Consider the following 17,490-nt stretch of genomic DNA (forward strand, 5'->3'; position numbering starts at 1 on the left):
GCTCTGCGATGGGCCCTGGGCCTGGAGCAGGAGCAGGTCTTGAGGGCCCCAAGGCCAGGGCTCTTGTGCTGCCCTGGGCAGATGGGATGGCAGCAGGGGCTGCAGAGCTCTCAGCACCTCAGCCAGAGGGGAGCAGGGCAGCCACGGAGCCTCCTTTGGCCTTGGCCAAGCACCTTCCCCCATGGCTGGGGCTGAGTCCTGTGGCAGCTGCAGCTCTGTCTGTGCCCTTGGCAGGGGCTGAGGCTGTGGGACCAGTGGCCAGAGCAGCCTGGCCTGAGCAGAGCTGTGGGGCCAGAGCCGGCTGTGCTGGGCTGGGGAGAGGCCCTTGGTGCTGCCCAGAGCTCAGGGCAGCTGGCAGAGCTTGCAGGGAGCTGGGCTGGGCTCCGAGAGCCTGGCCAAGAAACCATCAGTGTCCATCTCAGCCTGGCTGAGCATGTAGAGACCAAAAAGAGCAGCCCCGAGTCCACAAATTCGCTGTGTGGTAGCTGAGCTTGTGAGCCCTTGAGCCCTGCCAAGTGCTGGGGCTGCACCTCCAGCTCCAGAGATGTGATAGATGGGAGCAGGGTCAAATAATTCCTGCTGGATTGTTTCTTGTGTTTGCTTGTACAGGTGACCTGGAGTCATATGTATATGAGCTGTTTTGTTTCAGATGACTCTGGGAAAGTGATAAGAATAATATTTTTAGCTGAAAATAATACTTCACACATAATACACAATAAGAAAGAAAAGACACATAATCAGAAGAGCATTTGAGTTTTTAAGAGCATGAGACTCATTGATGTCCCAGCAGTCAAACCTGTTCAAATACTTTCCTCAGGGCTTCCTTGAGATCAGAGGTTACCACCAGAGGTCAAGGCCAGTCAGAGCTCTCTGTCGTGGCAGCTTTTGTCTGGGAGAACCCTTGCATACAGGGAATTTCCAAGATGAGTATCAATTTTGGCTGTGGGCACTGGGAAGAACAAATGGTTCTTTTCCATAGGAAGGAAAGCACTGGGCTCCAGTTCTCCAAGGGCTGATGAGAGGCAGCCCTCAACATTCCACGCTCAGCTGGGCCTGTCAAGTGGGCCCTGGGTGGCCAAGCTAGCCAGATCTGTTCCATGTTCCCTTGGTTTCATGGCACTCTGCAGAGTCATAATGTTCTCCTTGCTTCTGCAGTGTCACAATGGCCCCGTGATTCCATGAAGCCCTGCAGGGTCACTGTGGCCCTTTGGTTCTGTGGGGCCCCACAGTGTCACAGTGGTCTCCATGATTCCATGGGGCCTTGCTATGCCACAATGCTCTCCATGGATCCACGGTGCCCCTCAGGATCACAACGGCCCTTTAGCTCCATGAGGCCCTGAAATGCAGCAATGGCCTCTTGGTTCCACAAAGTCCTGCTGCTTCACACTGGCCCCTTGGGACCATGCAGCCCAACTGAGCCACAAAGATGTACTTGGTTCCACGAGGCCCCACAGTGTCACAATGATCCCTTGGATCCACGAGGCCCTGAAGTATTATCATAGTTCCACAGGAAGGAAAGCATGGAGCCCCTGTCTTCCAGGAGCTGATAAACAGCAGCCACTAGAGTCCAAGGCCAGCCAGATCTGTCTGTCCTGGCAGCTTTCATCTGGGAGCAACAGAATAAATATCTTGTATCTCAGATATAAATATTCTGTATCTCAGATATATGGGATTTCAGGGGAAGAATCCCACTTTCAGCCCATGAGCATCTGAATGAGAAGGCCAGTTCTTTCCCTCAGGAAGGAAAGGACAGAGCCCCAGTATTTCCAGGGCAGATTAGAGGCAACCACCAGGGCCCAAATTGAGCCAGGCCTGTCTGTCCTTGGCAGCTTTTGTCCGGGAGAAACCCTTGCATGTAGGGAATTTTGGAGAAGTACCAGTTTTGTCCAGAGCTGTGAGCAGAGGCTGAAGGAGCTGGGCTTGTCCAGCGCAGAGCAGGGAAGGCTGAGGGGCTCCTCATCCCAGCCTGGCAGTGCCAGCAAGGAGGGGATGGAGAACACAGAGCCAGGCTCTTCACTGGGGGGCCTGGTGGGAGACAAAAGCCAATGGGTGGAAGGGGAAAGAGGGAAGATCAGCCAGGACAGGAGAAGATGAAATGAGTCAGGCTGGTTTCAGCATTTCCTCAACACGAAGAGCAGCCTGACCTCCCTTCTCCATCCACCACTGACAGCTTTGCAAATCAGGAATTGTTCGAGCTTTTCTGTCCTCACTCCAGGACGAGAATCCTGATACAAGAACTTATTTGTGTTTATATCTATGACAGAACCATGTTTGTGTGAAATAAGTTTTAGTATGGAAATCACTTGTGAATGGTGGACCAATCAGACACTGCTGGGACGTTGCACATGGCTCAGGGAAGAGTTTGTAATTGTGTGATTTTTATTTTAATTGTGTGATTGTTATTAAATTGTATCCTGTTCCACTGTGGTCTGTTGGCCAGGTCAAGTGTGGGCTGGAGAGAGCTCAGATTTGCACAAGGCTGCTCTGAGTGCCAGGGCTTGGATGGGGGAAATGGTGGGGTGGGGGTAGGGACAGAGTCTGATTCATTGTCAGCCATGAAGTGTCATGATTTTCATATCCATTCAAACTGCATGAGGAGGTACTTGGATTCAGTCTCCATACAAGATTGCACATATCAATTTATTAACAGGGGGAAAAAACCTAAGCAGGATCTAGGAAATCTTTTCTCCCTGTCTTTTAAAATAGAATCTATTCAGTTTGAATACACTTCTGAAATCTGTCTAATTAACCACAAAAGATTTGAAAATTAAAATCAAATTATTCCCAGGGGCTTGGCTTGTTAAGGTGCTCTGAATGTTAATGAGCCCTGGGACACTGAATTCCTGCACTGAAGAGCTGAAGGCTGAACAAGCTTTTGCAGCAGAAAAGTTCAGCAGCAACCTCCAAGTTGTTGAGGATGCCAGCAGCCCCCACTGAGGCCATCCCTGCCCAGAGACCGTGGGGGAATGGGCAGACAAGGAGAGCATCCCTGGGGCTTGGGCACATCCCTTGGGCTGTGCCAAGCAGGACAGACAAGCCCTGGAACCCCATCCCCCAAAAATACTCTCACAAACAAGAGACATTTAAAAGGAATTACAATTGTTTGTGTGCTCTGAGTTGGATTCACTGGAGAAATACCAACAAGAGATTCTTAGGAGCTCAAAACAAAACAACCAAACAGCCTTTACTGGCAACTTTAGAAAATCAGAGGAGCTTTGGCAAAATATTTAATACCACATTCAATCTACAGAAAACACTTCTTAAAGCATTAATTTGGCCCATGCAACTTCACAAATTCTAAGTCTGTTCAATTTAATTTTAATCAAAATTTGCAAGGGGGAGTTATTAAAAGAAAAAAAACAGAAAGAGACAAAGACAAATTAAATACAGACAAGCACACACACAGCTACCAACTCCTGGATTCCAGCACTGTTCAGATGGAAATTCCAAGAGGAGGTAGGGTCAAGATGTGTGCTTGGCCTGTGGTCAGCCTTTAATACCCCTTGGACTTCCTGGGCCCTTCCCCGAGGTGGGACTTGGGCTCATTTGGTCCCTCAGGAGCTGGGCTGGGGGCTGCAGAGGTGTCTGTGAAGCATTGCCTGTGCTGTGCCAGGGACTGGCAGCCACTGCTGGGCTGGGATAGAGGCTCTGGGGGGATTGGGGTTCCAGGGCAGGGCAGTGCTGGGTTCACAGGGCAGGGCAAGGCTGGAGACGTGCCCCTTCCTCCCCCACACATGAAATGTTTTGCAGCCAACAATCTCCTCCAGTCTGACACAACAGGCAATGCTGGAGGTGAAATCCCTATTCTGGCCATGGGCATCTGGATGAGAAGGAAAATTATTTTCCATGGGAAGGAAAGCACAGAGCCCCAGTGTTTGGAAGGACGATGAAAGCCTCACTAGGCCAAGGCCAGACAGACTTGTCAGGAATGGCATATTTTGTCTGGGAGCAGTCTTTGCATTTAGGGAATTTTGGAGGTGAAAGCCCAATCTCAGCCATGGCCACCTGGAGAAGCAGGACAGTTCTTTTTCATAGGAGGGAAAGCACGGAGCCTTCCCCAATGTTTTAGGGACAGATGGGAGGTGACCCTTGTTAAACCATTACTTGCCAGACTTGTCCTGGAAATATTCCTTTTGGAACAATTCCTGGGTATAAGGAAATTTGGAGGTGAAATCCCAGTTTTGGGCATGGATGCTTGGAGGAGAAGGAGAGTTCTTTTTCTATAGGAAGGAAAGCACAGAGCCTCAGTGTTTCATTAGCAGAAGAGACAACTGAGTTCTTGAGGGTCTTGGCACCAAGGGGCATCGCATTCCATGGGGTCCAGCAGTGTCACAATTGTCCCAATGATTCCATGAGGCCTTGCAGTGTCACAATGGTCTCCATGGTTCCACAGGCCCCACAATGTCACTTGACTCCTCTATTCCATGAGCCCTGCAATGTCACAATGGACCTTTGGCTCCATGGGATGTCACAGTGTCCCAATGGCCCCTTGATTCCATGATACCCCAAAGTGTCACAATGGTCTCCATAGTTCCAGGAGGCCCCGCGGTGTCACAATGGACCTTTGTTTGATGGGGCGTCTCAGTGTCACACTCCATGGAGCCACACAGCTGGCATTCCACACATGGAATAGATGTGTGTGGTTCCATGGAATGTAGGGATCATTGTGACACTGGTGGTAGGACCTGGGGGCACAGGGGACCCCACTGTGCATGAGCAGGGTTGGACTGCTCTGGGGGGAGTTGTGAGGGGGGCTGGGGCAGAGTGACCTCCCCAGTGACCTCACACAGCTCCTGTGATGTCACACAGCATCCTGTGATGTCACACAGCCCCTGTGATGTCACACAGCATCTTGTGATGTCACACAACTGCTCTGTGATGTCACAGAAGACTGATATAAAAAAAAATCACACAGTGATGTCACTCTGTTCTGTGATGCCACAGCCTGCTCTATGATATTACACAGCCACCCAGTGTTGTCACAACCCACTCTCTGATATCACAGAGACACCCTCTATAATGGCAGGATCGGCTCTATGGCCTCACACCCTACTCTACGATGTCACAGCCAACTCTGTGATGCCACAAAGCCCTCTCTGTGATGTCATACTGCCGCTCTATAATATCACAGCACACACTTCCACATCAAAGCCTGTACTATTACCTCATACAGCCATACAATGGGGTCACAGCCTATTCTGTGATGTCACAGAATCCCCTCTATGATGCTGTAGCTGTTCAATGACCTCACTCAACAACCTCTGTGATGTCATAGCCCAATCTGTGATCTCACAAAGCCCACTCTGGCCTGTCACACAGCCCCTTGCTGACATCACAGCTGCTCTGTGGCTCTGTGACACAGCCCAAGAGGTGCTGCTGTGACACAGCCCCCTCTGGTCCATCCCACAGCCCCTGCCAGTGCTGAGCCCCTGTGAGCTCTGTCTGTGCCCTGCTGCTGTCCCTGAGGGGCCCTGGCAGTGCCCCAGCCCTGCTGGGCTGTGCACAGGAGCTGCTCCTGGCCAGAGCTGTCTCTCTGCAGTGCTGCCCTTGCCAGGAGCTGCCTCTGGGCCAGGAGCCCAGCCCAGCTCAGCAGCACAGACACAGCACAGGGACTTTAATGAGCCTCTGGGGCTTTGGTGCTCTTTGCATCAGACCCAGGCCCTCAGAGTGTGCTCAGAGAACTTCTCAAGAACTCAACGTCAGGTAGAAACAGTTAAATTTCTTGTACTTTAAAGAGATCCCTGAAAGGGATATGACTGAGAAAATGTCCCCAGGTTCCAGTTAGAGCAGAACCCTGGAAGCACTGATGACAGCTGGGGACAAGCAAGGCAAAGGTGTCTCTGGTGCTGAGCACACCTGTATGTGTTTGAGGAATGCCAAGGGCCAAGGCCTGAGCCCCCGCCCCTGGCCTGGCAGATCCTGTCCCTCCCTCCTTGCTCAGGGCTCTTCCCGGGATGGGCACTGGCATGTGGGGATGTGCAATGGCAAGGGCAGGAGCATGGGGCGGCCCCTGCCAGGCTGCTGAGCAGGGACAAGGAGGCAATGAAGCCCCAGGCCTGCAAGGGTCACTTGTCTCCTGCTCCTGCCTCAGGCCCAGGCCCAGCAGCCATGGCCAAAGTGCTGCCCAAGCTGGCTCTGGCAGGGCTGTCTTGCAGCTGCTGCACATCCCTGTGCCCTGTGCAGCCCAGGCTGTCCCACGGTGTCCCTGCCCTGCGCCTCTGTCCCTGCAGGCTGTTGGCATCCCCCGGCTGCCCCACCTGGCTGGGCCCTTCCTTTGCTGACAGCTCTGCCTTCTGCCTGCCTCTGCCTGCCCACACAAAGCCTGGGGCTGATACCAAAAGGGTTCATTGCATTTTTACCCTTCCTGTGAACTTTCAGCACAGGAATAAGGCATGCAGGCGCTGCTTTCCCAGCAAGGATGGTTGGAAGAGAAGAAGATATCTGGCCCAAGGGGGCAGGAATAGAGAAAACAAGGAGTGAATCTGGGAAGTTGGGTCTGATTTTATGGAAATGGGTGAACTGAAATTCACATTTAGGGACTGTATACAAGCAACACACTGGTAGAATTGCATGTCCACATGAGGTTAGGAGTTATCCCATGTTGGACCTCAAGCCTGAATAAATTTCTCCCTCTGAAATAGCAAATTAGTGTTAAGGAGACTTTTTCTGATATCTCAGAGATTTGGTGACAGTGGGGCCTCACAGAACAAAGGAGTCAGCTGTGACACTGTGCAAATTCATGGAACAAAGGGTCCACTGTGACACAGCAGAACCCCATGGAACCAAAATCCATTTTGGAACATTGGGGCCTCATTGAACCAATGGTCCAATGTGATACTGTGTATCAGACAAGACCATTGTGACCCTGAGAAACCTCTTGGAACCAAGGGATCATTGTGACACAGCAAGGCCTGGTGGAACCATGGGTCCATTGTGACACTGCAGAACGTCATAGAACCAAGGTGAGCGTGTTCTACTGCGGAACTTCATGGAACAAAGGGTCCATGGGGACACTGCAGCACCAAGGAGACTGCTGCTGGCCGTGTGAGAGCTCATGGCACCAGAAGTCCATTATGACACAGCAAGGCATCATGGAGCCAAGGGTCCCTTGTTAAATTGTGTGGCCTCATGGAACCATGAGCCATTGTGACACAGTGTGGCCACATGGAACCAAGGGGCCACTGTGACACTGCGAATCCAATGAGACCATTGGGAATGAGGAACTTCATGGAACCAAGAATCCATTGTTCCACTGTAGGGCCCTGTGGAACCAAGGAGAGCACAGGGACATTGTGGGGCCTTATGGAATAATGGAGACTGTTCTGACACTTTGGGACCCACTGGAACCAAGGGGCCATTAGAGCATGGCAGGGCCTGGTGGAATCAAGGGGACTGCAGTGAACACTGTGGGTGTCCATGGGATGAAGGATTAATTCTGACACCGTGGGACCAAGGATACCATTGGGACACTCTGGGGCATCATGGAACCAAAGGTCCATTGTGACACAGCAGGGCCTCATGGAACCATGGAGGCCATTTTTACACTCAGAGGCCTTGTGGAACCAAAGGGCCATTGTGGCACTTCAGAGCCTTGTGAAGCCAAGAGGACTATAGTGACACTGTGGGGCTGCATGAAACCAATGGTCTGTGGTGACACTGCAAGGCCTTATGGGGTCATTCAGACCATTCTGACACTACAAGGCCTCATGGAAGCAAGAAACTATTGTGACACTGTGGGGTCTTGGCAGGCCAAGGGGCAGTTGTCACACTGTGTGGCACCATGGAACCAAGGAGTCCAGTGTGACACTCCAGGGCCCCATGGAAAGAAGGATTCATGGAACAGTGCAGGACCCCATGGAACCAAAGTCCTTTGGGACACTGCGGAGCCTCATGGAATCCTGGAGGCCATGATGACACTTGGAGGCCTTGTTGAATCAAGGGGCTCTCCAGGGCCTCATGGAACCAAGGAGACCCTTCTGACATTGTGAGTTCCCATGGAACCAAGGGTCCATTGTGAGTCCCCATGGAACCAAGGGTCCATTGTGATACTGCAGCACCAAGGAGACCCCTGTGACACTGCCATGCCTCATGGAAGCCAGGGACCATTGTGATACAGGGGACCTCATGGAACCAAAGGAGCATTGTGACACAGCAAAGCCTCATGGAACCAAGGGCACAATAGTGACACTGTTGGGCTCCAAGGGACCAAGGGGGAATTCTTAAAGTGCAGAATCAATGAGACCATTGTTACACTATGAGGCATCATGGAACCAAAGGCCTTTTTTACACAGGAGGACTTCATGGAACCATGGAGGCCATTTTTATACTTTGAGGCCTTGAGAAACCAAAGGGCCATTGTGGCACTTTGTGCCTCCATGGAACCAAGGAGTCCAGTGTGACACTCTGAGGCCCTGTCGGGCCAAAGGGCAATTGTCACACTGTGTGGCACCATGGAAGCAAGGGACCATTGTGACACTACAGGGCCCCATGGACCTAAGGATTATTGGAACAATATGGGACTCATGGAATCAAAGGTCCATTGTGACTTTGTGGGGCCTCATGGAATTAAGGGAGGACAATTGTGATACTGTGGGGTTCCAGACAAAGGGGCGATTGTGATACAGCTGGGCCTCATGGAACCATGGCAGACCGATATGACACATGGGGCCTCATGGAAACAAAGGATCATTGTGACACAGCAAGGCCTCAATGAACCAAGTGGAGACAATAGTGACACTGTGGGGCTCTATGGGACAAAGGGGCTATTCTGACACCGGCTCAGGGTGTCATGGGTCCATGGTGACACAGCAAGGCCTTGTGGAACCAAGAAGACCATTGTGACATCATGGAAACTCATGTAACCAAGGGTCCATTGTTAGAGCCCACAACCAAGGAGATCATTGTGACAGTACAGAACCTCAAGGGACCAAGATTCCATTGTATGCAGTGGAACCAAGGAACCACTGTGACACAGCAGGGCCACATGGAACCAATGGTCCATGGAGATACTAAGGATCCAAGGCGACCATGGTGATGCAGTGGAACCTCGTGGAACCAAGGGGCCATTGTGACATTGTGGGGGGCCCGTGGAACCAAATATTCATGGTGACACAGCGGGGCTTCTTGTGACCAATTGTCCATTGTGACACTGCAGATCCAAGACACCAGGGTGACACTCTGGTAGTTGATGGAACCAAGGGGCTGTTGTGACACACCAAGGCCTCATGGAACCAAGGAGAGCATTGTGGCAGAGCAGAACCAAGGAGGCCATTTTGACAGTACGGAACCCAGTGGAACCAAGGGTCCATTGTTCTACAGCAGGGCCTCATGGAACCAAGGGGCCATTGTGAAACTGTGGGGTACAATGGAGTCAAGGACACCACTGATACTGAAATCTGATGGATAGAAACTTTTGAACACAGTTTGGAGTATTTGAAAGCAGGTATTCTTTATTACAGCATGATGGTCACTTGGGCCATCCTTCCTCCATTGGAGTGCACTGAGCATCAAATAAACAGAGTTTTTATCACACACACTGATTATGTATTCATTTGCTATCTCCACTTCCTCTGAGTTTATTTGACATAGTTGCACCCCTTATCACAAATCCTTTCATGGTTCTTTGGGTTTTGTCTTCAACATCCAGTGTCCTTTTTAGGTTGCTCTTCTTTGACCCCTCCTTTTGAGTAAGGGCAATATTATTGTTCTGCATAACTTCTGTTTTGTCAGCCTTGCAGAGCTGAGCTGGCATCCTGCTTGCATTTCTTGGGACTTCTGTTTGCCAGAGGTACATCCTCAATTAGTTTCTCCAAGGCTGGGCTGTTCTGTTCTACTGTCCTTGACAAGAGTAAATGTTGTTTTGTTCTCCTGTTCCTGTCTCAGTGCTCGCCCCGCATGAGGTGTCTGCAACTCCCCCAACCTATGGGCCTGGGGTGGGCAAGTTTTCCTGGGGAACAGGGATGGGACAGCTGGGCTGGACTGACCCAAGGGATGTTCCATTCCATGTCACACCATGATCAGCAATCACCATAGAGAAATGGGGAGATGAGGGGGTAGGGGATTAATTTATTTTTTTAGACATTTTTCTTTCCAAACAGCACCAACACATGCAGAATCCTCTCCTGCCACAAGGTGGTTAAACATTTTCTGCTGATAGGAGATTTCCTGTGAATTTGCTTTTCTTCTGTTTATGGCTTTTTCTTTTTGAGGTTGGTTTGTTTGTGGGGTTTTTGTGTTGTTGTAGGTGGGTCTTGCGTTGTTTTTTTGATTGAGTTTGTGATTTTTTTTGGTCAGGTTTGGGTTTTTCCCTTTTGAACTGCCTTTTTTTCTGATGCACAAGTTTTTTCTGCACTTTCTTGGAACTTACTTGGCACCTGATGGCAAGATACCTTTACCCAACTCAGTCATCTTGCCCAATTACATTTTGCAGTCACCATTTACTAGATGACTTCAGTCACAGACTCCCTGCAATTTGGCACCATTCATAAAGGAATTGAAAGTACATTTCATGCCCTTGTAGAGATAATAGAAATATCCCACAGTTGTGGTCAAGGGCTGGTCACTGAGGGATGTCAGCAGGGTGCAGCTGCCAAGAGGACTCTGTACCATGGATAACATTTGACCCTCATTGTTCAGCCAAACTCCCACCCAGCCCATGTTCCACTCTTTCAGCCCAGCTCTCTCCAGTCTGGCTCTGAGCAGACCACAGCAGACCCTGTCCCAGGCCTGGCTGAACTCTGGGCACACAACATCCCCTCCTTTTCCCTCCCACGTGGGTTCTGCAGTCCCTGCCCTGTCCTGCCAGTGCCTGGAATGGCTGCAGGAGGATTTGCCACATCCCCTTCCCTGCTGAGCCTGACCAGGCTGTGACTCTCCCAGTGCCCCTCCCTGCCCTGTGTGCAGACTGGTTCCATGTCTGCCCTTCCCAAGTGCCCAGGACCTTCTGGGATGGCTCTGGCCTTTCCAAGGGGTTTGAGAGAGGTCCCACAGTGACGCTGCCCAGCCTTCTCAACAGCCCTGACACCAAAGGCCTTTTACACCTCCCTCAGTGTCAGCTCAGTGCCCAGAACACAGCACAGCCCTGTCCAGGTCCTCGGGGTGGTTCAAAAGGGAGGCAGCTCTGATTTCTCCCCACAGAACCTCACTCTATCCAATGTCTATCTGTGCAGTCCATGGCTGCCCTGAGCATTTTTTCCTATAGCCTCCCTGCCTGGGATATTTCTCTCTATGCAGTCCTAACCACAATCCCACAAAGAATTCAGGTGTTTGCCCAGAGGATGTTCCTCTCAGAGTGAAGTGGCCTCAAGGCACTGTTTGTGCCACTGGAATTGTGCCAGCCCCGGGTGCTGCTGATGGTGTTTGTGCTCACTGGGGTTCATCTCCCCTCACACACACGATGCACTGCTGAGATCTCCTCAGCACAGAGCAAACATGGCCTGCTGGCCTGGTCACTTGGTGTCCCTCCGTGCAGGGACAAACAACTTCCTGCAGGTGGGGAGAGGCCAGTGCTGGCAATGGTGGTTGCAGGGGCTGGTGTGGGACAATTGCCCTGGACCACCTTCCCAGGCTGCACCAGAACAAAGACACAGCCCAGGCCCTACTCTGCTGCTGCCTCAGGTCCATGCCAGGTGTTCTGGCTGTGCCAGGACACTGCTGTGAGCCCCCCCTGCACACTCCCCTCCTGCCCCAGGCACTGGGCTCTGCTGTGCCAGGGCATTCCTGGAGCACATTGCTGACAGCAGCTCTGGAGGGGAGCAAAGCCTCCCTGCCCTGCCCTCAGGAGATGCCCTTTGCTGCTGGAGCTGCTGTGCTGGAGCCCCGTTGTGTCCCAGCAGTGTCCATGGCCTGGCCCTGCCTGTGGCCACAGCAGGACAGTGACCAAGCTGCCAGAGCACTCTGGCCTTACAGCCAAAGCAGGGCTGGGAAGGACAGGCTTGAGTTGGGCACAGCAGCTCTGAAAGGACCAATCCCTGCAGCTCCCTGGATGTGCTGCTCTGCTGGGACTCTTTTCCCCTTCTTCCTCCTAACTTCACGCAGGGCTCAGAGTTGGAATACCAGATAAAACAGGCACTGCAAGGTAGCTTCTTTTCTTCAAATGTAGCGATAGCCCAATGCCTGGTTTACAGGGCTTGTGGGTCAAATTCAAGAGAAAGACGGTGAATTAGATGGTGATTAAATAACTTCATCAAGTACAACATTATGACTAAAAACCCCACTGACCCCTACCAAAGACCCAGGAAGGCCTATTGGGCCTGTCATGAATTCCATTCCAAAAGCTATGCAAAAGAAAACAGGAAATTTTTTGCTTTTCAAAAGCAGCTAGTCATCATTTTCCTCAGGGTATCCTTGAGCTTCTGGTTCCTCAGGCTGTAAATGAGGGGGTTCAGGGCTGGAGGCACCACCGAGTACAGAACTGACACTGCCAGATCCAGGGATGGGGAGGACATGGAGGGGGGCTTCAGGTAGGCAAAAAATGAGGTGCTGACAAACAGGGAGATCACGGTGAGGTGGGGGAGGCAGGTGGAAAAGGCTTTGTGCCGTCCCTGCTCAGAGGGGATCCTCAGCACAGCCCTGAAGATCTGCACATAAGAGAAAACAATGAATACAAAACAACCAAATGCTAAGAAGGTGGTGAAAACAGAAACTCCAAGTTTCCTGAGGAAGGTTTTTGTGCAGGAGAGCTTGAGGATGTGTGGAATTTCACTGAAGAACTGGCCCAGGGCTTTGCCATGGCACAGGGGCAGGGAAAATGTACTGGCTGTGTGTATGAGAGCATTTAGAAAGCCACTGACCCATGCAGCTGCTGCCATGTGGGCACAAGCTCTGCTGCCCAGGAGGGTCCCGTAGTGCAGCGGTTTGCAGATGGACACATAGCGGTCGTAGCACATGACAGTCAAGAGAAAATACTCTGCTGAAATGAAGAAGAGAAAGAAAAATAGCTGTGCAGCACATCCAGTGTAGGAAATAGTCCTGGTGTCCCAGAGGGAATTGTGCATGGCTTTGGGCACAGTGGTGCAGATGGAGCCCAGGTCACTGAGGGCCAGGTTGAGCAGGAAGAAGAACATGGGCGTGTGCAGGTGGTGGCCGCAGCGCTGATGATGAGGCCTTTGGCCAGGAGGGCAGCCAGGGAGATGCCCAGCAAGAGGCAGAAGTGCAGGAGCTGCAGCTGCCATGTGTCTGCCAATGCCAGCAGGAGGAAGTGGCTGATGGAGCTGCTGTTGGACATTTGGTGCCTTTTGGTACAGGTATTTATACAGCATTAACACCTGCCTGGGAAGGAAATGGCAGTGCCAGATTGGACATTTCTTCACTCTGGGGATCGTGGACTGTTGAAAGAAGACTAGAATAGCTGGACCAAGTCTTTAAATCTATCCTATGTATTTTAGTCGGAATTCCCTTCAAAATCAATTCTCTTCCTGTGAGGGAACTTTGCTAAACTTTATTTGAGTTCAGGTTTGTGTGCTGAGTTTCTGCCCCATCTTCAGCACTGCTCTCAGCCTGAACACTCTGGAGCCCAGAAGGAAAACAGGCCTCCCTGTGCCCCAGTGCAGTCAGCGCTAGTCGCCACACAGATGCCCTTTGTTCATTACACCTCTTTTGATTTAAGCGTGATCACACCTAAAGCAGAGCTTGAAAACAAAATGGACTTTGTGAATTCTCCAGTTTAAAAATAATTTTCTCCCAACTCTTCTCTCTTTCCCTTTGAAGCTGGACAGGAGGGATTTCTGGATATAGTTTCTCTGTATCCAAGTCCTGTCCCTGCCAGGGCTGCCAGAGCCCAGCCCAGCCCTGGGGTTCAGCTCTGCCCTGCAGACCCCTCCCAGCACAGGGCACTGCCCAGGGGCATCTCCCAGGCACTAAAGCCTTAAGGGCAGGCCAGACAGAGTTGCTGCAAGCCAAGGTGCTGCTGCTGCTGTCTGTAGGGAGAGGAGGCTGAGGAGGCACTTTCTGAGGGAGATCTGAGGCCCATCTGCAAATGCCCAGGGTGACCATACAGGAGTCTCAGTGACACAGCCAAAGCTGACAGCCCCTTTCCCTTCCCTTTAGGAGAAAGCTGAGAGCAGCCCTGGCCATGCAGCACCATCTCCACAGCAGGAGGAATCTGCCCTGATGGGGGTGGCTCCTTCCACCTCCAACTTCTCCCCTGCAGCGTCCATGGGGAGCTGCCAGGCAGGCTGAGAGCTGTCCCTGGCAGGTGGCACATGCCCTGGGCTGGCCAAGAGCCCTGAGGGCTGCAGGAGCTGCTCTGCAGGACAGCCCTGGGAAGTCCTGGCTGCAGCCCCAGCTTCAGCCCCTGCAGCCGTGCCTGGCAGCGGGAGCCGTCCTGGCCTGTCCCTCTGACAGTGCCCAGGGCAGCCCCGCTCTGCAGCACATCCTCCTCCTGCTGCAGTGCCACAGAGAAACTGGGAGAGTTCTCCTGACACATCCCCCAGGCTGTGGGGTGTGCTGGCTCCAGGAGATCTCTCCAGGAGCACGGGGGACATTGCCCTGTACCCACACACTCACCATGCCCAGGGCTGTGAAGATCTTTCCCCAAGTGAAGTCTCAGCTCAATGTCTTCCCAATCTTGATTGCCTTCAGCCTGTCTCTGCCTGGCTCCTGTCCCCTCAGTGCCTGCAGGGAGAGCCCTCAGCCCTGCTGGGCTGGAAGAGGAGCTGGTGCTGGGAAGAGCTGTTTCTTTAACGCCCAGCAGCACAGACACAGCACAAGGACTTTAATGAGCCTCTAGGTGATTTGGTGTTGTTTACATCAGACTCAGTCCCTCAGAGAGTGTTCAATAAACTTCTCAAGAACTCAAAATTTAATTGAAACTCTGAAATTTCTTAAAATTTTAATGGGTCTCACTGAGGGACATGACTGACAAAGTGTCCCCAGGTTCCAGTTAGAGCAGAACACTGGAGGCACTAATGACAGGCAGGGACAAGCAAGGCAAAGGTGTCTCTGGTGCTGAGCAAAGCTGGATGTGTTTGAGGAATGCCAAGGGCCAAGGCCTGAGCCCCAGCCCCTGGCCAGGCAGATCCTGTCCCTCCCTCCTTGCTCAGGGCTCTTCCCGGGATGGGCACTGGCATGTGGGGATGTGCAATGGCAAGGGCAGGAGCATGGGGTGGCCCCTGCCAGGCTGCTGAGCAGGGACAAGGAGGCAATGAGGCCCCAGCCCTGCAAGGGTCACTTGTCTCCTGCTCCTGCCTCAGGCCCAGGCCCAGCAGCCATGGCCAAAGTGCTGCCCAAGTTGGCTCTGGCAGGGCTGTCTTGCAGCTGCTGCCCATACCTGTGCCCTGTGCAGCCCAGGCTGTCCCACGGTGTCCCTACCCTGCGCCTCTGTCCCTGCAGGCTCTGGGAAAAGGTCCCCCTGTACCTTTTGGACACATGCCCTGGCATACTGGAATGTTGTCCATACGGATGGCTACAGAGCACCAAAACATAAATTCTCATCCCTTTTTTCTGAAAATATAGGATCATAAGTCCCTATACTATCCTTTGGTGGTTTTCATTATAATGAAACTGACCTTTCTGAATAGAAGAGTGTCCTTGTTTGTGTGTAATATCTAATACAAAGGTAAAAATAATTAGGAATGATTTTAGGCATTGGAATCCATGCCCATAGCACTCCAGGAAGGCACCAAGTTATAATCCATGTGTTTTTCAATACAACTGTTGTTTCGGAAGCTTGAAACATAACTGCAGAGGACAACTGGGAAGTGACTTTGTCCTGCAGTCATTTTGTTCATCTTTTCAAAGAAATTAATGCGTGAAATTATAACTAATCTGATATCATTTGTATTTTTAGAGGAAAAAATGGGTCATTAAGTGTAATTAAGGCCTTTCCATAAGACATTCTATAAATCTTTAGATTACTGAGCCCCAAAGGATAAGTTACCATGGTACACCATGATAAAGGGTACCTTTATCAACAGTATATAGATCACTGCTTATCTGGCCTTTGGACACTCAACTTTTCAGCTACCTCATACAGACATGTTCATACACACAGACAAGTGTGCAAAAAGGTTTTTCATCTGACTCCACCAGATCCCACTGGCTCTGCAGAGCAATCAATACACGTTGAGTCTAATGAGGAAACAGGATACTGTGGAACAGTGCATGCACCAGGTGAAAGGCAGGGCCTTACAAGCACACTGATCAGCATTTGTCAGCATCTGTCAGCATGACTGACCCCACTTACGGTATTATTCCTCTATTTTCCTATGTCTATTTCTCTCCAAACCACCTTGATCCCTCCATTTTCCTTCTTTGGTTCTTCCCCTAACATTCCATATTAAGTCTAGTGAAATTCAAAAATGCTACTTCCTGGCATCCCAGTATTAACCCTGTAACACTAGGCAGTAATACCAGCCATTCTGCAAAGCCTTTTGGAGAGCCACTCTGCTGACCCATGGTGATAAGTTTTCTTCTCAGATCGTGAGGCTGAGGCTGTCCTGGAACATCTGGGAATGTTTGTATTTCTGTATTTATAAATGTATTTTTTAATTTAATGCATTTCATTTATTTATTTATTTAACATCTTTTACCATGGTCCACATGTTCCATATGGTATACCATGTCCCCTGCTACAGAAGACTGCTCTTACTTTCAAACTGAAGATAATACTGAATAAACTTCTGTCCTTCAGTGGAACCAATCTACTGACAGAGTCTGATGTGAATCTCTCCTGGTCACCCTATGTTACAGTGATTGACAGGGGTGTTGGCCAAATAATATCTCCCAAGGCTGCAGCCATCTTTTGGCAATGTGAAAGTTGGTCTTGGAGCACATAAGCCATGTTGTAAAACTCATCCCCCGGCTGCCCCACCTTTCTGGCCCCTTCCTTTGCTGACAGCTCTGCCTCCTACCTGCCTCTGCCTGCCCACACAAAGCCTTGGGCTGTCCCAGGTTCCTTCTGGGGAATGTGTTGCACCACAGCCCTTCCCAGGAAGCAAAATTTCTTTCACTTTTTTCCCAAACTGGGCCTCCCCAGCTGCCCTTGGCATTGATGTTTTCCTTTTTCAGGCTGTTCTCTACTATGTCAAAAGGATCCACCATGTCTGAAAACACCCTTCCGTCCCTCCCAGGGCTCTCCTCTGCTGTCCTCAGTCTCCACCCCACTGAGCACAGAGCTCCTCTGTCCCTGTACAGTGCTCATGTGCTTGAGGCCATGGGTGCCTGGACAAGAAGGACGGTTCTTTGTACAGGAAGGAAACCACAGAGCCCCAGGGTTTTGAAGGCAGATCAGAGGTACTCACCAGAGGCCAAGGCCAGCCAGAACTGTCTGTCCTTGCAGCTTTTGTCTGAAAGCAACCTTTGGATATTTGGGGAGTTTTGGAGGTGGAATTCCATTTCAGCCATGGGTGCCTGGACCAGAATGATAGTTCTTCTTCACAGGAAGGAAAGGGCAGAGCCTCAGTGTTACAAAGGCCGATTAGAGGCAGCCCCAAGGAGGCCAAGGCCAGGCAGACCTGTTTGTCTTTACAGCTTTTGTCTGGGAGCAATCCT

General features: G+C 51.2%; 1 protein-coding gene and 1 pseudogene across 1 annotated transcript; one reads left to right on the forward strand and one right to left on the reverse strand.

Moving 5' to 3' along the window:
* LOC131096410 (zinc finger protein 208-like) overlaps positions 1-17,490 on the forward strand; it is a 1,316,393-nt pseudogene that overhangs the window by 614,831 nt on the left and 684,072 nt on the right.
* LOC131096489 (olfactory receptor 14J1-like) lies at positions 12,309-12,995 on the reverse strand. Its single transcript, XM_058044830.1, has one exon. It carries the CDS (start codon positions 12,993-12,995, stop codon positions 12,309-12,311), a length of 687 nt encoding a protein of 228 aa, XP_057900813.1.

This window comes from Melospiza georgiana, unplaced genomic scaffold, assembly GCF_028018845.1.
Source record: "Melospiza georgiana isolate bMelGeo1 unplaced genomic scaffold, bMelGeo1.pri scaffold_29, whole genome shotgun sequence".
Lineage (NCBI taxonomy): Eukaryota > Metazoa > Chordata > Aves > Passeriformes > Passerellidae > Melospiza > Melospiza georgiana.